Source organism: Octodon degus, unplaced genomic scaffold, assembly GCF_000260255.1.
Source record: "Octodon degus isolate 3935 unplaced genomic scaffold, OctDeg1.0 scaffold00114, whole genome shotgun sequence".
NCBI classification, from domain to species: Eukaryota; Metazoa; Chordata; class Mammalia; order Rodentia; family Octodontidae; genus Octodon; species Octodon degus.
The window spans coordinates 9,346,134-9,372,482 of record NW_004524690.1 but is presented as its reverse complement, the minus strand read 5'-3'; the positions used below and the strand labels follow the sequence as shown (position 1 = coordinate 9,372,482).

At 38.8% G+C, this 26,349-nt stretch overlaps 1 protein-coding gene across 1 annotated transcript; it reads right to left on the bottom strand.

Moving 5' to 3' along the window:
* Positions 1 to 14,353: 14,353 nt before the first annotated feature.
* Zfp42 (ZFP42 zinc finger protein) lies at positions 14,354 to 15,277 on the bottom strand. The gene has a single exon (XM_004639811.1). The coding sequence runs from the start codon at positions 15,275 to 15,277 to the stop codon at positions 14,354 to 14,356; it is 924 nt and encodes a 307-aa protein (XP_004639868.1).
* Positions 15,278 to 26,349: the final 11,072 nt, after the last annotated feature.

Here is a 26,349-nt window from a genome sequence, read left to right as displayed (position 1 = left end):
AAAAACCTCAGAGTGGTTGGATTTTCTCTTGCTCTTACTTTAAAGAATGTGAGCTGACTCCTAAAATGAGTAATTAATCCTGTCCCATCATTTGCTAGTGGATCCTGGGAGTTACACTGCTCTAAGCATTGCTTTTTGTAATGGGGGCACTAAAAACAAGAAAAGAGAAGAAAAAACAGTATAGATAATATTTCCAGTGAAAGATAGTAAAAAAAGATACAAATAGATATGTAATAGCAGATAGAGACCAGAAATGGGGGAATAAGAATTTAGTAGTGTGAGGTTGCAACTTTTGATTGAGTGGGTAGGAAAAGGGGAAATGAGGAGGTAATATTTGAGGAGGGAATGGAATGAAGGGAAGCTGTGAGAAGCAATGTAGACAGCTGAAAGAAGAGATTCCTGGCAGAGAGGATAGTGATTACAAGGCTACCTGTTGGTTGGAGCAGTGCGAGAGGGTATGGATTATAATGTTGAAACAGTGGATCTTTGACACCTCCTGGAGGACCTGGTACCCCATGCAAAGAATCTTAGGCTTTAATTCAGATGTGCTGGGATTTCCAAAGATAGTATTTAATTTATGCCTTAAATACTCAAACTACTGTCTGAGGAAAAGACTATAAGAGGTGTTAGGGTTTGTGTCTCCCCAAAGCCTCCGGCAGTCATGGGGCTGCTTGTGGAGTTTGTGATTGATTTTTGTGGGTTGGATGCTGTACCAGCCCTGGGGCAGGTACATTGCATTACACTGTAAGGAGAGAAAAGAGGTTAGCTAGCTGCTAGAGCTGCTGCCACTCCCTTCACTCACTGTTCTTTGCCTCTGCCATGAAAGATTGCTCTCTGCCATGTGCACGCTGCCTTGGAGTCAGCTGAGTATGAACTGAAACCTTCACTAACTGTGAGCACGCTGCCTTGGAGTCAGCTGAGTATGGACTGAAACCTCCACTAACTGTGAGCTAAATAAACCTTTCCTTCCTCCATTTTGGGTGTTGGGTATTTGTTCCAGCAAGGAGAGAACAGTAACTGAGACAAGAGGACAAGGTGGAAACAAAAAAACTACAAGAGATAGCCTTTAAAGATGGTATCTTCAATTAGCATAGTGGTCACAGATATGGGGGGAAAAAGCCAGAGTCTGATGTTCAATAATAAATTGGATGTGGAATATGAAAGAAAAATGAGTTAATGATGTTTTCAAGGTTTTGACCTGAGTATCTGGTATCACTTATTGATAAAAGAAGACTTAGATCAGGGAGTAGGAGGGAGTAGGTTGCAGAACAAAGATATGAGAGTCTATATTTGGACAATGTATGCAGGAAGGAAGAATTGTGTTTGGTCTCATTGCTGACAGAAGGCACAACAGTTACTTTTACTTTTAAAACTTTCAGTATTGCCGTGTGTATTGTAGCTTTTGAAAAATTGTATTGATGGATTATACTACTTCATTTCTAAGCAGTGTTATAGATCACAGATTTGTATATTAATCAAATCTATTTGTTTGGATGACTTCATCTATTAAAACTATATTTTTAGGAAAAGTATCTTTCTGATTATTGTTCAGACTTATTGTTCTCAGTAATGAGAAGTACTTCTAGTAAATATATATTTGATAAACAATCACTGAAGTACATAGAGAACTTCTGTTCATCAAAAGATCATTAAAATGGTGACCATTAAAGTCACTAAGTGAGTGAAGTACTATTGTGAAGTACACATACACACACACACACACACACACACACATACACACATGCACACACACAATCTGACAAGGAACAAGCTGTAAAGAACCATAGGAAACATTTTTAAAAGTTGATCAGATACATTGTCAAAGAATCAGCAATTCTACTTCCAGTTCTATAAAGAATTGGGCACATTTATTTTTTAAGAGATACAACAAGAGGGCTGGGAAGATAGCTCACTGACACAAGCGCCTGACTGACAAGTACAAGGTCCTGAGTTCAATTTCCAATACCAAAAAAATACTTAAAAAATCCCCCAAAGAGATGTAACAAGAATACTTGTGACAGCACTGTTCATAAAAGCAAACATCTAAAAACCTTGTGGATGCTACCAACAGTAAAATTAGTGTTAGATCTTTTACAGATGGGAAAGGGACCAAGAAGTAGAGGGAGACGGACAGAAGTGAGGAATTAAGGAAGAGGATGTAAGTTTTAAGATGTCTCATACACGTAGTAACTGTGTTGGTTGAGTGTAATGGTTATGCACTGCTAATACCCACTCCTAAAAATAAAGCATCTGGAAAGTTGGTGTTAGAGGTCAGAACTCTGCAACTGGGGGAGGGTGGGTAGAGTTTGGCAGGGGTAAGGGTGGTGCATGTGCATTTGTGATACATTTTTCAGTTTTTAATACTTCAGTAAGGCATTTGTATTAAAATTTGATGAATGAATGAGTTCTTCCAAGAATATCTGTTCCTTCTTGTTTACTCATGTTTTAGAATTGACTTTTCCAGTCTATAGTTGATTCGAAATAGTCAGTCCTTGTCTGTGTACCATGTGCTACATACTAAACTAGACATTGGACACACAGATCAACAAAAGGTATAGGTTCTCTCTTCACACAGTTGATGATGTTGTTCATTTGCTTTGAAAAAAAAAATGACTGTCACCATTTTTGGACAAATGTGGACCATAATTAATGAATGAAATGTTATATGATATAATGCTTTTAAATTTATTTCAACTCTGTCCTTGATCTGGCTGTGTTTAAGTACTTAAATTTGGTGTTTAAGTACTTGGTGTATTTTAAGCACTAAGTATTTGGTGTTTAAGAATTTAAATCTGGCCATATTTAAACTCTATGAAAGGATCACATTTTATTGAGATCATATTTCTTCTGAGCTTGTTTGCTAATGAGTGAGTGATTTGCAAAGGTGCATGCTCTACATTTTCTTTCTTTAAGACTTATGCGAGACATTATCAGGTCCCTATATTTCTTTTGGAAGGACACAAAAGGGACATCATTATCTACTCCCCTATCTTTAAATGTGAGAAGCATGTGTCTAATTAAATCTAGTGCTTCCTCTTCATTGTTCTCTATGAATAATTAACCTTTCTCTAAGTGCTGACATCAGGAAGGTTTTGAGTTCTTTCTTTCTTCCAAGGGAAAAATAAAATAAAAAGTAAAACTGGTGCTTCTTTAGAGTTTCCTCTTTAATCACCTTGAAAGATATTTAGAATTTCAAATGTTGATCCAGAAAATTATTATTTTGTTTATTCTTTGGTGATAATGATTTTATTATTAATAAGAGCTTCTTGAAAGTAATAATGTTCTCTAATGCAATCATTTAGAACAATATGGTCACCAATCTACTTTCATTAGTCACATGGGAACACTATAAATCAATTTATATGATCTTTGAAATTGAAACTTGCCGGACGCAAGCTATGTTAATTTCTGTTAATTATCATCCTTTTAAATCTCATTCTTTCTGTGAGTAAGATATACACTTTAGGACTTTTTTATAGTTTAAATTGTCTGTTCATCCTTCTACAGGTCTCCTACAAGGTTTTTTGCCCCTCTAAGTTGATTTATAATGTAACCTTGAAACAAGGAGAAGTATTAGTTGGCTGCTGTTTTAATAAATGGCTTGTCAGCTGCTTTACAACTATGGTTATTTCCTTGGCTAGAAAAACTTCTAGATAGCAGGTCTTCAAATCCCTAATTATTTCAAAATTTTGGTTGGACATGCTTGAGCATGTCCATCTTCCAGCAAATAAGTACTGACTACTAGAGAGGAAATAATTGATTTATCCACAGACTTTGATTTTTCTCACACTTAACAGTCCAGTTAAAGAGTTGGAAATGTAATACCAATACCATCTTTTCACATTTAACCTACTAAAACTTTGTCTTTCTCTCCGCTCACGGTTGGGTATTGTGGGAAACAGCACTAAATGTCCTTCAGTACGTGCAGTCCCTGTTTTGGGCTCTCCTTCCTGCACCCCAGGTTTCCTTCTCAATTACTTCACAAAACACTCACTGTATCCAGCTGGAACCCTGGAGATCATCCTTGATGTTTTCCTGCATATCACTACTGCCTGATCACAGGACCTAGACATTTAGTTTTGTCTCTTTTCTTCTATCTCTACAATGGTTGCTGCTTTTGACATTTCAGGCTTTCAAAATTTCTGACTTTTATCTAAAGAGCAGTAATTCAAATTTGCATGTCATAGCAAACAATGGGTGACCTAAGGGAGTGTACCAGCAACTAGGGCTGAGGAAAGGCTTGGAGAAAGGCCAGTTTAAAATTCACTGATTTTTAAAATAACACACTCACCAAAATAGGTCCACCTAGCTAGTGTTTATCTTACCCTTTTAAAATGCATTATATCTTGCCATTTCTTAAAAGTGGCTCAGTTCTTACATAATTTTTAAAAAATTCCAAAACTTAGAGCTCATCCTCAATGCATTTGGCTTCTACATAAAATCCCTTAAGCACGGTATGGAAATTCTTTGAGAACAAAGTCCTTACCTCCATCTGCAGGCTTTTGCATCTTGCCTAGTACTTTATCCCCTGCCTATTCTGTATTGTGTTATGCCTCCATGACTTTTTTCCTAGTAGAAGCGATTCCATAAAGTACTCCAGCACTCTGCTTGCACTACCATAGCAACATACTCAGGCTGGATGGCTTAAACAACAGAAATGTAATTGCTCATTGTTCTACAGGCCAGAATTCTGGGCTCACGGTGTCAGCTAGGGTTCTCCTGGGGCTCCCTGTTTGGTTTGTAGCTAGACTATCACCTTCTTGCTGTGTTCTCTCTTTATGCATGTACACGAACCCCTTGTGCTTTAAAAAAAAGTCCAAATATCCTTTTATTAAAAAAAATACTAGTTAGACTGGAGTAGGGCTCACCATAACACCTTATTTTAATTGAATAATTTTCTAACAGCCCTATCTCCAAATACATTTTTTGCTATTGTTGCTTAAGCCAGGATCTGGCTATGTAGTTGTCTTAGAACTCACTATGTAGCGCAGTGAGGCCAGGTTGGCCTCAAAAATTGTGATTTTCCTGCCTTAGCCTCTTGAGAGCTGGATTATAGGCATAAGTCCCCATGTCTTGTTCTTGGTCTTTTAGATTTAAAAAAATTTTTTTTTGTCTAACTACAATTACATTTTGAGGTGTTGGAAATTAGGACTTTCTGAGGGACAGAATTCAGTTCATAGCATAAGCAGCACAATAAATGATAATAAAAAATGTTGATTTTGCAAATGAGAGGGAGTCCAAGAGATGAAAGGAGGAAGCAAGAGGATTAAAACAGAATTATAATGCATTATGCACATGGGTCAACTCCTCACAAGGAATATAATTATGCACTGCAAATAAAACATAAAAATTAAAAAGGTAAAGAAGAAAAACAAGTTTTTCCTATTCCTGGAATGCATCTATTGCTGGACCTGCACCGCCTCTCCAGACCTGTGAAGGTCTGCACAATGTAGATCAAGACACAGCAGATAGTCACGAAGCCCCACCCCACTTATCATCTCAGAACAGAACAACAAATTAAGGACTTGGGAAAATATTTAAGATTGTGCATACACTTTTGGTACAGGGTCTCACTGCACAGCTCTGACTCGTAGTGATCCTCCTGTTTCAGCCTCCCCAGCACTGGGATTACAAACGTGTGCCACCATGCCTGGTTCTGGGGCCTGCCTGGTACGCCTGAGGCAGGGACAGTATGGCATGTGATACCAGGGATAGAAACCCAGGTCCTTGAGCTTGCCAAGCAGGTGCCTACGACCACTGAGCTATGTCCCTGTCCTGGTGAACACCTGTTCATGTACCTTTGAGTCATGCATGTATCTTTTCTGAAGAAATATCTATTTCAACTCTGGCCATTTTAAAGTTGGATTTTGGTCCTTTGACCGTCGTGTGTCACTGACTTTAAGTTTAGTGCATCTGCCATTTTTCTATTTTTACAGCAGCTTGGGAGCCCTGTTATATCTAGTCCAGCATTCATGTAAACATCCATTCATCACTTATTGTTTTCTGTGTCTGTGCTGGAAATATGAAGTCCAGCTAGACTTTCGTGTCTTCTGAATTACTGCAACCTCTGCCTGTTTCCTCCAGGCAGGCCATGTTCAACTTGCCTCCCAGACGACTACTCAGAAGCAAGTCTGAGCACATCACTTACCTGCTTTATACCTTTTATGCTTACTTTATTGACCATCAAAGTTGCAACTCTTCTAGAAAGTTTATTAAGCCTTCAGAATCTGTATGCCACCGGTCTCTGCAAAGTTCTCTCCCTAGTGGTCCTGCTCCACCCCTTGTGGGACAGCTGGAGAGGCCTTCTCGTTCAAAACCCTGTCTAATGCCTTCAATCCCTCCAGGGGCATTCTAAAAGGAAAAGTCTGTAAGAAGTATGGTACATTTCTCATTCATTTGGGAGCTGTTGAGCTGTGTATACTGTTTAAGCATAAGTGAAACTTGATGCCACATAATGTTTGGTTATAGACCTTCATGAAAAAGCGGGTATTCATTTATTTATTTATAGGTTATGAGCAGAATATATTTATTGAGAGAAAGAAAGCTCCTGTCCAAGAGAGGGACAGGAGGGGGCCCCGAGCAGGTATTCCCTGGATCCTTATTTAGGAAGCTAAACAAGGTCTTAGGAAAACATGAATCACAGGTGCTTTCTCTCTAAACCACTGATTCTGAAATAGGTGTTATCTTAAGCCCATGACCTGAGAAAAAAGCTATACTCAGTGCTATTTTCTTGTTTTACAGAACCAGCTTCATGTCGGTTTTATTGCTGAGTAATAAAGGAAGAACTACATGTTGCAGCTGGGGTCAGAGTGTTAAAGCAGAGCTTGGCCCTAGAAAGACAGCAGCGATGGCAGCAGTAATTAATAGGATTCCTCTGGGGGACAGGTGACCCACCCAGGATAACAGAACTGTTTCTGATAAGAGAAATTTTTCCCAAGTGAAAGTTTTCCCTTCTCTAACCTTGAGAAATGGGTTTTAATTTTGTTAAAGGCCACCAAGCTGCTGCAGTTTCTTTAGGTATCTCAACAAGCAGAGCTCATTACTTTACTGAGTATGACTGAAAAGAAACTAGGATATGCAATTGAAATTACAGAGCTTCCAAGTCCATGTGTTCTGTGTTTGCAGATCAAACTAACCTCAAGCTGGCTTTGATCTCACTGCACAGCCCAAACTAGCCCCCAACTTGTGATTCTCTTGCCTTAGCCCCCTGAGTGCTGGATTCCAGGTGTGCACCACCATGCACCATTCCTGAGGAAATTTTTTTTTTTTTTTTGAATACCAGGGATCGAACTCAGGACCTTGAGCATGCCAATCAGGTGCTTATGCTGCAGAGCTGTCTTTCCAGTACAGGAAACATTTTTAAAATGGCATCTGCATTGACTATTTTTCTTGCCATTTTCCTACAAACACTACAGTATAAGAACTATTTAATAAACTATACTGTAAAGTTTGTACATAGTACAAAAGCAAGCATCATAGGTCTAACTCTATTGTTGAAGCACAGTTGGCTGCATCTGAACATGGTTCTTGTGGATATGGAAGGATGAAGATATAGTTAAGCAAAAACTTGTCAGTTGATATAGTTTTATGAAAAACCTGTCTATACATATGTATATACAAATACATGTATGCTCACACACATATAAGCAAACTAAAAGTTCAAATAACGAATTTGAGGTGTAGTTTGTTACCTACTGCTGAGTAACAACCTGCCACACTAAAGCAGCTTAGAGCACACATTTTATTTTGTTCATCATTTTATGGGTCAGAACAGATCATTCAAGCAGTTTGTGTCCAATTAGCATGACATCACCTGAAGTGACTGGGGACTGATGTCCTTTCCAAACTGGCTCTTTCATTCATGTCACTTCACAACCCTTGTTCTTATTTGCTTACTCCATAAAACCTGTGTATGTGGCTTGGATTTTGCGTATATCAGTGGTCTTAGAGTAGTCTTACTTCTTAAATGGTAGTAGCTCCTAAAACACTACATCTGTAGTTGACATAGCTACATAATCAAAGCTATCTCTACCTAATCCAGTCATCCCCATGAAAGGGAAGTAGGTCCTCAACTCAATTTTTCAATCGTAAGCTTATATAATTATAAAAATTTTATGGGGTACAATATTTTATAATCCACAAATCCAACATTAAACTAGTTAATGCATCCAGAGATTCCAACTTTTAATGTAACTTATACATTATGTAATGTATAAATTATGTATATGTATAATAAATATGCATGTATAATAAATTATGTATGTCTAATGTTTCTATATAATTAAATGAGTAATTTATACTCATCTTTAATATGCCCAAAGTATAATACCTACTATGCATATGTATTTGGTAAACTCAAAGCTTTTTCTCAAAAACTTCATTAACATGCTGAGTCTTCACAGTATAAAAAGAATTTTCTTACACATAAAGTGCTAATATACATATTGCGTACAAATTTTTTGTTTAATGCTGATGGTAATAAAAATTCTCATCTCATTACTTCTCTACTTTGTATGTGCACTTTATGACCAGCATTTTGAGTTGCAAGGAACATGTATTATGCTTTTTACAACACACAACTAAGATCTTAGGAACACTAGGAATAGTTTATTAGTACCCAGGGTATCATTGTAACCTACCTAATACCTTTGATTTACTAAAGTCACAAAAATTATGTTGGCTTGGTTTACGGACATAACTTTATCCATATGGAAAAGCATAGCTCTATACAGGTGTTCTACAACTTAGTCCATTGATATCTAAAAAATTTAACTCTGGTTCAGAGAGAAAAAAGGAAGACCTAATAAAAACCACATGTTAACCATTAATGTTCATTTACCAAATCTTGCTTAAACTCTTGTACTCTTAAAGCTAATTTCATCCAATTGCCTTTTAATTATAGTCCCTTGCTCAGAGTTGCAAATATAATGGCTTTTTAATATAACTTGCACTGTTCTGTGTCCAATGTAGGATGTAATCATGCAATTTATTCAGTCAGAGCCAGTGCATTAGGTAATTAAAACACAGGCACACACAGATTTCTGCTCATGCACATACCCAGCAGCAAGATAATACAAAAATGTGACGAATCTGGTTTTGGATAGAATTTTTAAACCCTTGTGTTCGACTATGTACCTTGTAGCTACATTCTGTGTGAAATACAGAAATCCAACATGACTAGGACACCACAAATTTTTATAGAAAATAAGAGAAATATAAGCTGTACAACACATTTTAGATTATCTGATCACAGGCCAGCTAGATAGCTCAACAGATTAAAGTGCTTGCTTAGGCAGAAGCAGGGGCGGGGGTCTGATGCCTGGCCCTCCTGCCAGCCCTGCCCCCCCGGGGGGAGGGGAGCTGAGACAACAGCTGAGACTGGGTGTGGTGGGGCATGCTTATAATCTTCACACTTGGAAGACTGAAAAACAGAAAGGATCACTAGAATTCCAATTGAGATCTGTGTATTGAGACCCTGTACTAAATACATTAAAAAAATAAAAAATAAGTTATCTGATCACAATCTTAAAATTAACACATTTGTTCTTCATTATCTAACTTTTTAAGATACACAGACAAATAAAGATGAGACTACTTCCACAATAAAGACAGTTAACAATTCAGAAGTCTCTATAAGCCAGGTGTGACATTGTATAACTGTAATACCAGCACTTGGGAAGCCAAAGCAAGATTATTGAGAGTTCAAGGCTAGTCTGAACCTCATAGTGTGACCCTGTCTCAAAATCTTTTTTTTCTTCTAGAGTAGTAATTATCTTTGTAGAATGGATATGTGCATATAAGACATATATTTGTACAAACACAAATATCTGTAGTTTCTTCTGTTCAGCATGTCTTACTCAAAAGATGTTCACTTTTATTTCATAGCAATCAAGTTTTTTTATTGCTAGTTTTTTGAGACGGTCTCACTACATACTCTAGGCTGTCCTTGAACTCACTACACAGCCCAGTCTGGCCTTATACTAATAGCAATCCACAGGCCTCAGCCTCCCAAGTGCTGGGATTACAGCCATGTGCCACCACAATGGGCAGAACAATCAGATTTTATAGAAAAACTTCTAGTGCTTTCATTACCCATTTTTGAATTATGTACCATTTAATTTTTGATAGCCTTATTATTTTAAAAACATTACCAATATTTTATACATTTATTTAAACCAGTTTATTAAATCCTACTAATTATGACCAATGTATTAGTGTTAACAAGACAGTTCTTGTCTCTGGTTTAAGGTTTTTCAGTTTTTAATCAGTTACATTTCTCTATACTAGTGATAGTCTATCTGAAGACCAAAAAAAAAAAAAAGATAGCATTAAAAAATAAAATACTTCAGAATAATTAACCAAGGAAGGGAAAGATTTTAACACTGAAAACTATAATCACTGAAAGAAACCAAAAATCACACATACAAAGGTAAGAAAGCCCATCTTCATAGGCTGGTAAAGTTAATTTTGTTAAAATAGCCACACTACCCAAAGCATTAGCACATTCGATGCAATCCTTATCAAAACCCAGTGCCATTTTTCAGATATAGGGAAAAAAAATCTGCAATTTATATGGAACTATTGGACAGTAATTAAAAACAATTTGAGAAAGAAAAAGAGTATCACACTCCTTGATTTCAAATTCTAATACTATAATAACCAAAATAACATAGTATTAGCACAAAGGCAGACACACAAACCAGTGAAACAGGACAGAAAGCCCAGAAATAAATCCAAGCACACTTTCTAACTTTTAACAAGGCTGCCAAGAAGACATACTGGGAATGATAATCTTGTCAAGAATGGACAGCAAAACTGGATATCTATCGCAGGAGAATGCAATAGCACCATTATCTTACACCATACATGAAAACAAACTCTAATCCGAAAGGCCTGAAACAGTAAAATTCCTAGAAGAAAAACACAGAGGAAAGGCTTTTTGATATTGGAGTTGGCAATGTGTTTTGTTTTGTTTGTTTGTTTTTTGATCTTGTACCAAAATCTTAGGCCTGAGAACAAAGAATAAAGACGGGACTACATCAAACTAAAAAGGCTTTGCACTATCAAGGAAGAAAAAAAAAAATCAAGAAAATCAAAAGGCAGCTATGAACTGGAAGAGAGTATTTGTAAACCATGTATATGAGATGCTCAAAATAAAGAACTCAAACATCCTTTAAAATGTAAATTGAAGCAGTCGTGAAAGATATGGAGGTATCTCAAAAATAAAAAAACAGGGCTAACACATGGTATGATCAGCTACTGCACAAGTAACTGTATAACCAAATGAGGGGCTTGCAGATTAGCTCAGTTGTTTAAGCACCTGCTTGGGCAAACCCAGTCAGGTGCAGGGGACCACAGTTTGATCCTCAGCTCCACATGCCTTTCCAGATCCACCCTTAAAGCAGCCTGACTCAGCCAAAAAAAAAAAAAAAATTCCTTCCCTAATGAAGTCATTGACATTGCCTCACTCATGAAGACTATCTGCATGTCCACATTTATTGATGCATTATTCAAAAAAACAAAATATAGAAACCTATATATCAAGAGATGAGTACATTATAAATTTATGCATATATATACACAATAAGACTATTATTTCATCCTTAAAAAAAGGAGATGTCATTCCCAACAATATAAATAAACTTGAAGGGCATTATGATAATAGAAATTAAGCCAGACACTGAAAAGAAAAATACTTACTTGTATTTTCAAAGGAACAAAAACTGTTCAATATATGCAAACAGAATATAAACATAGTAAACAGGAATGGGAAGAAAAAGCAATAAGGAATAGTTCATAAATCTAATAGTATTTAATAGTGAAAATCTGCTTCTGAGATGTTAAACACTCTTTTTGTTTTTGATACAAGGTCTCACCATGTAGTTCAAGCTGGACCTGAACACACACACACTATGCAACCCAGGCTGGCCTCTAGCAGGGACTCAGTCTCCTGAGTGCTGGGATTAGAGTTGTGCATCACCACACCCAGTAGGCACTCTAGCCATAAAAACAGGAAGGTGATTTACAGGTTAATTTTCTTAATGATGGTAATCCTTTCATTATATCAAAACAACATATTGTGTGTCATCTATATATTTTTATATATAAATATAAATATATATATATATATATATTTAAAATACCATTAAGATTTTGTGTTTTATAGAAAACATTTTTCTAGTGTTAACTATTATTAATATTTGGTCATTATAAAAGGATTTGGAAATAAAGTGAAATGCCAACATGAAAACATACATCCAGCCATCAAGATTTGGCTAAATGCCAAAATCTGGAAACGTGAAAATCTATATGGAGTTACTTCCTCACTCAGTTTTTCCTGGATGTGTTCTTATGTCAAGCCTATTTTTATTTAAAATGCTAATGAGGGAAGATGTGAACTGAGATTTTTTTCCAATGCTTCTATTTGCCTTCCTCCTTTTATAGTCTTAGAGGAATGGTAGGTTTCCTTTTTAGAAGAGAAAAACTGTAAAGCACCTAGTAGACTTGCTAGGTAATTGCATCCTATTCCCATGTCAGGATTTAACTAAGTCTCAAAATTCATACAAAGTTGTATTACCATATAGTATGTTTTGGACACTTGAGCTACAGAAAAATCTATAAACTTGACCAGAGGAAGCCAATTTTGATCCCTTGTGCTACCTTTCCTTTAGTTTTTGAGATCTTGCAGACATACCTGCTTTTAATGTTTAGTCTGCACTGGGGCAATGCCCTAGCTCAACTCTGAAATAAAAATCCAGAGGACCAAATCCCACACATGACTGCCAAGGCAAAAACTAGACATAACACATGCTCTCCCATGTTGATCAGATCCCAATCTTAAATTTTATGCTGTGACGTTTGACTTAGAGGAAATTCTGAATTTGTCAATGAATTATGTGTTCAACTGTCCACTCAGAGACCCAAGACTCTAATTCTTACAGAAATGCAATATCTGATATATTTTAAATAATATTAATAATATTAGCCTAACTTCTAGGGAGTTTTAACTCTTTAAATGTTAACTATTCTTGATTTTATGGTATTTTAACTATACCATAGTTAACAATCATTTACATTATCAATTCTAAGTAGAAAATGCACCTTAACATTTGACGGCTTGCGTATATAATGCCCACGATAAGGTGATTGGGTTTTTTTGCAGTACCAGAGATTGACTTTAGGACCTTCTGCTTGCCAGGCAGGTGCTTAAGCCACTGAGTTAGCTCCCTGGCCCTCAGTAAAGTGATTCTAAGACTCACAATCATACATAGTAAGTTAAAATCCTTAAAATAGATTTGGATTGTATTTATACCAGCCACCTATGGTTCCCCCTCAAGAATTTATATTTAACCACTTTCTCTCAATTTTCTTCCACAGTAGAATACATGCCCAATTTTCACTATATCCTATCTGTGAGAAACAAGCTTTTTATTCTTTGTTTCCCTTTAGGTATGGTTCTTTCTTTCCTACTTTTTGTCTTTTGTAGCCAAGAAATATGTGTACATTTTCTATTTAATACCTCTAGCCTGACTGACATGAACTGTTCCTTCCTAGTAGATACCATGGTCATGAATTTATTACTATCAAAATATGATTTACTTAATACTTTCTTATACAGTTCAAGTATCTCTAGTAAAGTATTGAATCTAAAATATTGTACACATGCATCAGTGTGGTCCCTCCAAATTCATAGGTTCAAATCAGATCTCATAGGATCTCAAAGTGACTTTATTTGAAGGAATCTTTATACAGGAAATCAAGTTAAAATGCAGTCACAAGGAGGGTTTCAGTCCAGTAAGTGGTCTTGTTACACCCTGATTTTGGTTAAATCACCTCTGGACTACAAGGTTTAGTATATCTACCACCTCTGGACTAATTCAGGTTTAGTATATCTTTTTGGTTTCATGTCCTTTTACTTTTGAAACTCTAGAATAAATTCAAATGGATTAATAATAACTACTCACAACAAATTGTATGATTTCAATATAATTTGATACAATGTTCAAGATTGTAAAAATTATTTAATTATTCATGGATTGACCATCGAATGCAAAATATTCATTCTGAGATAATCATCTGTTTGGAAAAGTATACTTTAAAAGGTAAAAGTGACAATTATAAAGTACAAAATCATTCTCATGTGGAACACATACAAAAATAAGGCTCATTATGCTTTTGGAGAACATTCATCCCTGGCTCTCTGTTGCAAGTCCACAGCAGAAAGCTCAGTGTTCTTCAGACAGTATCACAAATTATTGGGCAGCCAAATACAACTATATCTGCCTTACAGGGCTGTGATGTTTCTCCACTGTATGTGGTTATCCTGTTGGAGGACCCCTGTTCCAGTTCTTTCTCAGTGAGACTTTTTCTTCTTTACATGAGTCACTATGTGACTTTTGAGGTTGTTGGACTGAACAAACCTCTTGTCACAGCCCGGGAAGGGACATGCAAAGCGCTTCTCCCCAGTGTGGATGCGTACATGCGTGCGGAGGTTGAAGTCCAGGGAGAAGCGCTTCCCACAGCCCGCAAAGGTGCACTGGAAGGGCCTCTCACCCGTGTGCGTCAGGAAGTGTCGGGCCAACTTGGAGCTCTCATGGAAGGCGCGCCCGCACTCTGCACACACGTGGGCTCGGGGCGCATGCACCAGCAGGTGCTTCCGCAGGGCGTTTTTATCCCTTAGCCTCCTTGTGCATCCACTATGTGGACAATCCAGTGCCTCTGGAGTGCCATGGTCTTTATCGTGTGGGGATTTCCTTTCAGCAAATTCTCCAAGCTTCTTAGGATCCAACAGGTTAACACCAGGTATCCCTCCAGCTGGCAGCTTCTTGCCTGCCAGGTATTCAGAGTGCTCAAGGTGTGAATCCCCTTCAACCATCTGTGGCAGGGGCTTTTGCCTCGCTCCATTTTTCATGTATTCCAAAGAACATTCAATAAGGGAGCTGGCTGCAAAAACCTGTTGAGAAAGACCTTCTTCTGCATATTTGCTTATGTCTTCCAAGGACCTGGGAAGGAAATCTTCCAGGTTGGGTTCAGAAAACTGACTTGTTATTACACATTCTATATAGCTGTCAGGGAAATCCTCTTCTCTGAAGGTTTGAGGACTAGGTTCAGGTAAGGAGCCTTCTTCACACAGGGCCAGAGTCACAGGGACTAGGTTCCTTTGTACCTCAGGGACTGGGCTTGCCTGGCACTGTTCTGGCTTCGTTCCATGGAGGGCTTGTCCACCCTGACCTTTCTGGCCACTGGTTCTGGCCCTTCTCTTCATCTGCTGACTCATGTCCTTCCACACACTGCTTTCCAGAACTCGCTGCCTTCTTGAAAGTTCTCACCAGGAAGAAGCAGTCACGTTCAGGTAGCCGTGAGACCGGTAAGTTGTCTTCAACACACACCTGCTTTATGATAATAACCCCATTAGAACCATTGTCAGAGAAGGATCTCAAAAATGATTTAGAACACACTTTGCAGTAACAGAATGGCTTACATTTACATATCATCTGACAAACTCCCCAGGAGAACTGTGGGCTAAGACATGGGTCAATCTCAGGTATTACTTTGGTAATCACAAGAGTTACCTGACCTAGGTAACAACCGGGCACTGTTGTGCTACTGGCCTTACCTCAGGCCACATCCTACAGAAAAAGTTATGCTTCTGACTCCTGCACATGTAAGATAAATCAGTTATGTGTGTCAAGCCTAGAAGGCAAGAGCTGTAGAGTAGCACATTTTAAACAGACACTCAGACCTTTACAGAGACAACTAATGGCATCAGATTAAAAAATTTGAAGGTGAAGCAGTTAAAGCATTAGTTTTCATTGAATGTAGCAACTCTGACAACTTACACAAAATGGTATTGTATGATTATTTTTATTCATTCTACAAATGTGTACTGGATCCTGCTACATTACTAGGTAGGGAATGACTACTTTGTCTCTCTAAAGGGCCAGAGTAAAGCTCTGGGGTCCTCTGAAACTACTGAGCTCTGTAGCCACAGTATGAAGCAGTCATAGATGACACATGCAGGAATGAGGCTGGCAGTGCTACAATAAAAGGGACAGACTAGATTTCACCCATGGGCTGTGATTTGTCTGCCTCCTGTCATAGAAGGCAGTAATACAGACAAGAAGACACCTAAAATCCACAGAATTCAATAAATGGCCAGGGTAATGTAGCCCTTAAGTTTGCCACCATTTCTTTTTCTTTTCTTTTTTTTTTTTTTTTTTTTTTCCAGTACCAGCAATCAAACTCAGGACCTTACACTTGCCAGGCAGGTGCTTAAGCTGCTCAGCTATCTCCCCAGCCCCTTAAAATTTAAAAGAAGGTTGAGGCTGCAGCTGGAGGACTGCAAGTGTGAGCCCAGGTTGGGCAACTTAATTACAACCTGACTCAAGATTAAAAAAGGGCTGGGCTGTAGCCCAGTGTGAAGGCCCTGGGCTCAATCCTTGATACTGCAGAAAAGTAAAAGCAGGACCACTTAAAAGTTATAGCATGAATGTGTTACTGCTGTTTTTGTAAAAGCCTTTTTGCTCATAATTGTGTGCCTGATAAAAGCTCTGATACTGTTCTGATGTCCTGCTTCAGGACAAAAATTAAATGCTTTTTAAATATGGCCAAATGTGAAACTGGTGGACTAAACACTAACAGATTGAAAATACTTTAAAATAGCCACATTAAAAGAAAATGCATCTAAAAAGATTCATACTATTCATTTTGGGCAATAAATAAATACAAAAAATATGTCAGCTAAGGGAAGAGTTTATAATTTTTCTTTAAAACATTTGATAGAAAAAAACTTAAAAATGATAGTTTATCATGTCCTTTAAAAAGTGAAATAAACCTTGGATACTACAAAGGAATATTTGACAAACAAAATTGTAGCATCTTGAGAGCATAATTACTAGGATCAAACACAAAAGCTTATTTCCTTCAGTTGTCTATATAAAACATCAGTTTCATTTTCTTTCTTTCCCTAGCATATCTGTCACCATCTCTTCCTCTCCTATTCAATCATAATAAACTCTTCCTCCAGTAAAGCACCATTTGATACCATTGCACATGTTCTGTTGCTGCAACACTACCCACTCATCCTTGCTGCCTCTGTAAGTGTACAAACACACTGTTCTCAAGGCTTTTTAAATTTTGATTAAACCCAGGGTCTTCACACTGAGCTACATCCCCAGCCCTTTCTAAAATTTTGAGATAGTATCTTGCTAAATTGCCCAAGCTGGATTTTAGTTTGTGATACTCCTGACTCTGCTTCCCAGACTGTTGGGGTTATGGGAATCCACCACCAAGTCTTTGAGCTAAATTTCCCTCTTGTGGTTGGTACCATGTATGTAAGGTGTGTCTTTCCTGGTAGGCCTGTCTGTCTCGTTCAGCACATTCCAGTAATGAACACATCTGTTTCACGAAATAAACTGAAGCATATATGTTATTGCACCAATGTTTTCTGATTTAGCAATCATGTAACAATAGTTTATTGATTCAGAACTTTAATCATAATAGAGAAAGTTCAAAAAGTTGCAAGGTGTTATCTAGCATGATTATCTCACAGAGATCAGAGGTGGGGAGACAGGAATTTGTTGAATGTACTAAGGTCCATGTTGGTATCATGTATGTAAGGTGTAAGAAAACTTACTTTTCTAGGACAGTCTTAAGTCTTATTTGTCAGATCTCCTAACATTTTGCAATTTTTTTTTTACAATTTTCAAGCATATAAGAAATTATATACATATACATATATGTATATATTTTAGGACAGGGTCTACAGGATCTCACTATGTAGATCTAACTCATAGTGATCTGCCTGTGTTCAGCCTCCCAAGAGCTGGGATTACAGGTGTGCCACCACACCCAGTCTGAGAATTACATTTGAAATGGAAATTTGTCAATTTATTATTAGAAAGCAGTTTATATAATGGATATTCTGTTAGTGAAAATAACTACATTAACTTCCAAGTTAAACACATGATGAAGACAAAGCCTGAACATTAAGTAGGCACTTGGCTGCCTGTTGTGCACATGCCTGTAAATTTAGGTCTCTGGCAGGCTGAGACAGGAGGACCCTAAATTGAACCCAGAGTCATCTTCAAAATTAAAGAGCCCAAGGATGTCAGGAATGTAGCTAAATGTTAATTACTTAGTACCCCACCCACCTGCATACACAAAAAGCAAAAAGCATTGGGATTAACCCCATTTGATATCTCAAACTGCCATAGAAGGCTTTCATGGGATGCATTTAGTTATTAAATCATCTCACCCATATTTAGTACTCAACAATGTTTTACATGGTGAACACAGGACAGCGAAAGATGCAAAGTTCATGGTTACCACAGGACTTGGCTTCTACTGGCATGGGGAAGACACTGAAGGGCAAATAATATAGTTTCAGACTGACAAATACGTCGGACCACGAGAGATTGTCTTTACAACAAACGTCTGGCAAGATTTCCCGGCAGGCCCACCGGAATGCAACCTGCGGTCGCGCTGGCCGGGAGGCGCGCACAGGACAAGCATGGCGGACACAGGGGCGGCCATCTTTGCGGCCAACGTGGCGGCCGCGCGGCCAGCCGCCTCCCGCAAAGCGAGCTGCGGCCTGGACCAAACGGTTACGCAGGCGAATGCATTCATTCGGAGAGCAGCGGGTGCCAGCTCTGCGCCCGCCCGCAGCCCCAGCTCCCCGGCGAGGCAGGCCTCCACAGGCGGCGGGGCGGGGCTCGGCCTCGCGACTCTCCCGCCTTGTCCTCCAGAGCGCCGGGGCATGGTCCCGGGCGCCCGCCGGCCGGGCCCCGTCAGCGGTCGCCAGCGGGGGCTCTAGGGCCGGAGGGTGCGGACCCAGGAACCCGGGCTCCCCTTCCTCCTGGGGTGGCCCGCGCGGCGGGTGAGGGGGGCAGGGGCGCTACCCGCGGGCTGCACCCGCGCCGGGAGGCGTGCTCGTCTACGCGCACCTGGCAGGACGGAAGGGACGTCAAGTCCGCAAACAAGCACTTTAAAACATCACTTCGTCTCCCCTCCTCGTGTTTTCAAAGCTGGTGGCGGCGGCCCAGCCCGGCTTCCTCCGGTTCCGGGACGACCGAACCCCAGGCGCCCCACTTTTCCCAGGGCGGGAACCAGGACTCACCGGGCTGCGCCAGGCCTTCTGGGGTGGACGCCCACGCGCGGCAGCTCAGGTGCGGCAGCTCAGGTGCGCCAGGCCTCGTGCTCGGCCTCCGACTCCGGCAGCTCCGACGCCTCCGCGTGCTGAACTGGTCACTGGGCCGGGAACCGCGCTCTGCAGCCGGGTGGTGGAGCCGGAGGCGCGGGGGCCGGCCAGGTGTGGGGGCGGGGCCGGCCAGGTGTGGGGCGGGGCCTGGCAGGTGTGGGGGCGGGGCCGGGCAGGTGTGGGGGCGGGGCTCCGCACCCCAGGTGGATGCTCCCCAGCCCCATCACCTAGGCTTGTAGGGGAGCCTCTGCTCCGAGTCCCAGAGGCCCCCAGCTTCAGCACACAGTGAGCACCCGAGTGTCTCCAGAACGACAACAAGCCCTATCTGTGTGCATCCGAATTTAAACTTTTCTGTGCGTATGAAATACAACTCAAGAGGAGCTGGGAGTACTTTATGTGAACACATGCACACGCCTACACACACACACACACACACACACACACACACACCCTGAGTCTTCTACACTTTTGCACGGTCTGCACTCCCCATGTCAAAGTGGCCCTCTTCTCAGATGAATTCCTGTTTCTGCTCTTCCCGTTCATGTGACGGCTCTAATCCTTGAATGTCACAATTTACTTGGAAATATTGGTCAGTCAAGGTTCACCTCTGGCTTTCGCCTACTGAAATTTAATAGTTTGTATAAATATGCGCACCATTAAAATAAAAACCAAATCAATGTTTCGGAACCTCTTAAATATCAGCCTGAAGCTTTTGTACTGTTCTCACATTAGAGAGCGGCTCTTCACCGTTTGTTTTTGAGTAATTTCAATTATGGGATTGGAAAATAGCAGATAATCTCCAGTATGGAAAATACATAAACTATTTTCTATTTGTCATTCCTTAGTCTTCCCCACCAAGCTTAAAGTCTCCTTCTCCATTTGGAAGTTAGATGAAGCTTCCTTTAGTTGCTTTAGAACTTTACCTTTGAACATACTGTCCACAGCAAAACTCTAAAGGCAAACTTAAAAAAAAAAACAAAAAACTTCTCTTGGTCTCTACAGCACCTTGTGGTGGCCTTTTTAGAAATGGCACAAATGTATTCTTAGATCTTATGTCACCCAGGCTTCTTCTTTTAGTTTCTTTCTTTTTTTTGTTGTTGATGGTGATAAAAATGTTAATGTTTGGATTTCAGTACGAAATACGACTTAAGTTAACCAAAAACTTCTAAGCAGGACATTCTTTCTAAACCTTTAAAATGGACACACACACAGTTTAGGCAAAAGATCCTTTCTTTGCCCTAAATCATCAAAACCACACCCTTGTTTTATCCTTTGTAAAGAGGCACACAAGGAACAAGATTAAGACTTCCTCCCCTCCTTGCTATCTGCACACTCAGTTCCTGTGAGAATGCAATTTTGCAAGAACTCTAGACACTACCTTTAAAAATCCAAAATTCCCTTCCCCACTCCACCTCATACCCGCATTATTTTTTATTCCATTTTGATTTAGTTTTCCTTTCCACAGCCCCCCAAAAGTAAGCCAAAATGAGTGAATGCATCTGTTGTCATCTGATCTCATCTCAAGGGAAATTTAATTTCTCCAAAATGAGTTAGGAAATCAATTACTCAGAGAAATAAAAGCAGGAAATAGGCTGTTTGTTGACCACAAGGGACAGTGCATTGCAACAAGTGCTTTTCAGATTTCTTAGAGAAGATGCTGAAATTGTAGACATACTAATTCTATGAATGATAGGCTTTTTCAGTTGCCTGGCGCAGCAGAGAAACAAGAAGAACAAAAAAAGGAAAGGGCTTTATTATCTTGGAGGACATGGAGAGAATTTGGGAAGATAAGGAATTCTCTCAATTGGAACAAAGTGCGGCTGAGGCTTTTAAGGCCTTTTCCAGGGGTGGAGTCTGAAGGGAATGTTTAGATATACCTGAGGGAGCTGATTAGGAGTCTTCCCCCAAGGCAGCTGGAAGGGTGAAAGGGAATTGTAAGCTGAGCTGAGTGGAGAAGAAGGGGGGAAGGTGGTCTTGGGGAAGGTGGGCTTTTGTTTTAAGGACTTCAGCCATATTATATGACCACCATGAGGATGTAGCAATTTATACACTATGACTGGAACCTATCAATGAATGCTATCACAGCCAGTTTTCAAAAACTGTATTTTGATCATTTATGTACACACAGGATTTCATTGACTACACAGATTTGCATTTCTGTCCTAGACAATGTGCTGCTAGAATTCGTAAGCTAAATAAATGTTCAGCTCCAGAACTAGAATAAGATAGGTGACTTGCTAGTCCCTAACAAATTGTAAATGGTGCCCAAAACTCAGGAATCAAAATTCACAATGTTTTAATTCAGCATTTTTTAAAATTAAAAAATTAGTGAACAGTTTCTGATGAACAAAATATCTAAATCATTGTGCTTTTAAATGGCTTCGAATGTGTTCATTATTAGTATAATGAAGGGTCTGTGCTTTGTACTGTGAGAACTAGAACTCCTAGTAGAGAATCTGAAAGTTTGGGGAAAGTTTCCCTGGACCTGCTGTGATCAGAGGGAAGAGTCAGGCAGGGCAGCAGATCTTGCCAGCCAGAACAGAGGTAACTAGAGTTGAGGGAGGCGTGGAGATCAGCACAGTGGGGAGTGGGAGACAGGGCGCGGGCTCATCCCGGGACCTGGGAAGTGGGGTGAGTGTGGGTCTGCAGCTCAGGAGCCACGGGAACGTGCAGCTGGAGGACAGCAAGCCTTGTCCTAAATGAAGGCTCACTAACCTGAAACTTGCCAAACTTTATTTCATTATTGGAGTTCAGGCTACCTTGATTTGATTTTACTAATATTGAAAGCTTTATGTGAGTACTCTGTTTTTATCTTGAAATGAAATTTATAAAGTGGTTATTATTGCCACTTTATAGATTACTGTTATTATTAGAATGTTATCTACATTTTGAAATGATAGCCCTCAAGCACAAGGAAACTTTGCATGCTGGTGTCCCAACACAGATTAGAACTCTAATGCACTGTGGTTTAATACAGCATTTTACATTAAGTTATTTATTTTATAGATGCTATAGCTATATTTTTATTTTAAAAAGATCTCACATTATTTTGTTATAATTTATAATACCCCTTTCAAACTTGTTTTATCTTTGATAGCCACCTTATGAATTGTTATTATCCATTTTATGGATGAGGAAATGAACAGTCAGTAATGATAAATGCCTTACTTAAAACCACACAAATATTAAGCTTATGGGAGAGTCTTACTCTCGTAACACAAAAGTTAAATGTAAAGTTTAATTTTCCAAGTCTAATCAATTGTTTACAGGGTGTATTTAATTTATTATTATTATTATTATTATTATTATTATTATTATTTGAGAAGGTCTTTCTATGTAGTTCATAGTTCAGGCTGGCCTTAAATTCACTGTGTAGTGCAGGATGGCCTAAAACTCGAGGTGATCCATTGCCTTGGGCTCCTGTCTTCTGGGATTACAGGCATGTGCCATTGGGCTTAGCTTTATTGTATTTTAGAGTTTCTATGGGAGAAGGGACCAACCAGCCATTAATATATGAGTCTACTTAGAATTCAACATCTTAGTAGAGCATGATTTTTTTTAAAGAGTGCATATTATGTACATCTGTCTCTGACTTTATTTTTATTTTTAAAATCTAAATGGAAGATGTTTGGTACTTCAAGCTGAAATAAATAAAATGTGTCATCATGCTGTCTTGTCTTTTCAAAAGTTTTCATGATTTTCAGATGAAAGTTATAGTCATACAAATATTGTCGTATTCCATTTTCTCTACCAGAATTCAGTCATAGACTTAAATACAGGAGCTAAAAGCTGCTTTTTTGATGTCAGATTCTCCTCAGACTTTCACAGTGATTGGTTAATTTTTCTTTGAAGTTTCATAAGATTCTCTTTTCCTTTTATTGCTGTGTCTGAATATCTGTGCTCCTCTCAAATCAATGCATTGAAATCCACTTTCCAGGTGATGGTTCTCAGAGGTGCGACCTTCAGGAGGTGGTAGGTCACAGGGGATGTGATTTTATGAACCAGTTCAGTGCTCTCATAAAGGATGCCAGAGAGTGTTGTGTCCTCCTGCCACGTGAGAACACGTACCAAGTGTCCTCTATGGGGAAAGGACCTTCTCAGGCACCAGATTGTCTGATCCCTTCATCTTGGACTTTCCAACCTCCAGAAACATAAACAATATATATATATTTTTTTTGCTTATGTATTACCCAATCTATTCTGTTATGACAGCCTGGAAAGACTAAGACAATTTTTCATGTAAATTCCTTTTTCCCAAACACTACTTGCCTTCTGCTAAAGAGTCTGTTAAAATTAGGCTTATCAAAAGTGATTTTCTGAATTTATTTTGAAGTATTTTATTTGGGACTGGTCAGACAGCTCAGCAGACTAAAGCGCCTGCTTAGGCAGGCACAAGGATGGGCTTTGATCCTGGCATGCCCTGTCGGCCCCGCCCCTGGGGCGTGTTCAAATGGAGACTAAGACTGGGCCTGCTGGTGCGCTCTTGTGATACCAGTGCTTGGGAGGCTGAAAACAGGAGGATCACTACGAGTCCAATCTGTGCAGTGAGACCCTGTAGACCCTGTACTAAATACATAAAAAATAAAGTTTTTTTATTTCATTTCTCTTATTTTACTCTCAAGTTTTAAAATCAATTTCAGATGACAAGGTCTTTTAATTTTTTATATACTTTTGGATTAAAAATGAGTTTAAAGAAGTGAGTTTCCATATATACTTCCCCCATTCTCCCTTAAGCTTAAGACATTGCACAATAGCCAATATACATGTACTAAAACTAAAACTCTAACAGGGTTACAGTACTATTAACCAACGTCTAGATACTATTTAGATTCCACCAGTTTTTCCTCTAATGGACTTTATATCTGTTCCAGGATATAATCCAGGATATCATATTGCATTTAGGACCTAGTTAAATCACAGACTATACTTTACAGTGTAATTCCATCTTAAGCCCAGAAAATGCAATTTGTGCTTTAAAATATACTCCTTTCTATCTCTCCTTCCATAAAATGTACTTTACCCCAGCCCATGATTCTAAGTTTATATCCTTCTCAAAACTCAAGTTGAGATTCACCACTTTTCAGAAAGACCATCTTTTGGAAGCTCAACGCTGTCCCTCCCTATTTTGAATTATCTTGGCTTTAGGGGATTTGTGTTATAAACACATAATCAGCCATTTTTCATTGTCTTTATGTGTATTTTGTTTCTATAATGTGATAAGTGAAAAACCAATAAAGTGCACATTTCTGTAGGAGAAAATTTTGCAGCATCTTGAATTCTCTGCACTTTTTTTTTTTTTAAACGAGGGATTGAACTCAGGCCCTTGCACTTGCCAGGCAAGTGCTTATTCTATTGGGCTATCTCCTCAGCCCCTCTCTGTACTTTCTTAGGTCTGTTTATTCTGCATAGGGAAACTGTCGAACAATAGGTGGTTGCATTTTTTTTTTTTTTGAGACGATGTCCAGAGTGGCCTCAAACTTCTGATGACCCTCCTGCTTCAGCTTCCCAAGGACTACATTACAGGCATCAGTACTATGTCTGGCTGAATACTGTTTTGTATTATATTTGAAGCAATGTGAATAAATAATAAAATCAACTTTTAAGTAGTACTGGCTCAGCCTATTTCTTTTTCTTTTTTTTTTCCCCCCATTTGTGTATTTGGTACAAGGTCTCACTAGGCAGCGTGGCTTCGTGGCAACCCTCCTGTTTTCAGTTTTCCCAGCACTGGGATTACAGGGAGGCCACCATGCTCAGACTTCGCTGGCTCAGTGCGCCCCCGGAAGTGCTGGTCCCTGAGCTGCCAAAGCAGGTGAACTGACTCAGTCAGTTTTTAGTCCACTGAACTGACTCAGCCTATTCTCGCTAAGAAAAATGCATAAAATAAATAGTTCTGAGATACATAGTTATATTTATCATTTATAGTCAAGGTTTTATTTGTTTTTCTTTTTTTTGAATTTTAGGATCTAAATCTGCTTTTCAACCTCACTTGAAACCAACTAACAGGTAGCAACCATCATTTTGTTATGGTCAAAACATTTGAAAACATGTGACTCTGAATAGTTTACATATACAGCTAGACATGGATCAAATAGATAAATATGTATGCACATAGAAAAATATATGCGGAGAACCCAGTAATATTATGGCCTACTGGACTATACTGGATTATTTTGCTGAATTCACACACCTACTGTATTTAAATGGCAATGGAATACCCATCTCTGACAAAACTAAACAAAAAAGGGGACATAAATGAAGGACCATTTTGTATCTGTATATACAAAATAGGATAGATATACATCTATTTTCTCTCAACTCAGTGAGAAGAAAGATTTGTCATAATAGTGTTTGGACAGGATATCATGTCTTCATCTTGCACCATGAATAGCCACTATGAAGACAACAATATGCAATGTATTAATTATTGAAATTGTTCTACTAATTGGATTTGAAACTGTCTCATTGCTGTTTCTCAATAAAATTAATAAAAAAGATAAATATGTGAACATCAGTGACTGAAATAGTATTAAGTTTGAACAATTTTTAATATTTTGAGCTAAAAGGTCAATTGTGCTTTAACCAGGTTAGTTTACCTAAGTTATAGGAATTAATAGTGTAGCACTGCACCCTGCTTCCTTACTCCAGAGAAAGTGAAGCCAGAATGTACTATATGAGAATTAGTTTTCTAGCTAAATCTCTTTTCAACTTACAGCATTTGACATTTTGAGTAAAGTCTGCTGAAATGATATAAAGACAGGAAATGTAGCAGAATAGGGTTCAGAAACAGATCCAAGTTAGGAAAGAAGCTGACCTAAGAAAAGAGCTTCGAAGGAGCAGTGAGGAAAGGAGGCCTCTGGAGACAGCACTGACATGACCAGGAGTCAAGTGGGAGGTGAAACATCTTGATCCCTAAGTCCAACTGTACACAAAAAGGATGCACCAGGTGAAGCTTAGACTTCACTGTAAAAGGTTAAATATGTCATTGTAAGAGGAAACCTGGAGAATATCTTCTTAAACTAGGAGTTGGGAAGATTCTTTTTTTTTAATTAATTTTATTGAGAAAGAAGTAGCAATGAGACAGTTTCAAAACAAGTTAGTAGGACAGTTACAATGATTAATACATTGTATATTGTTGTCTTCATAGTAGTTAT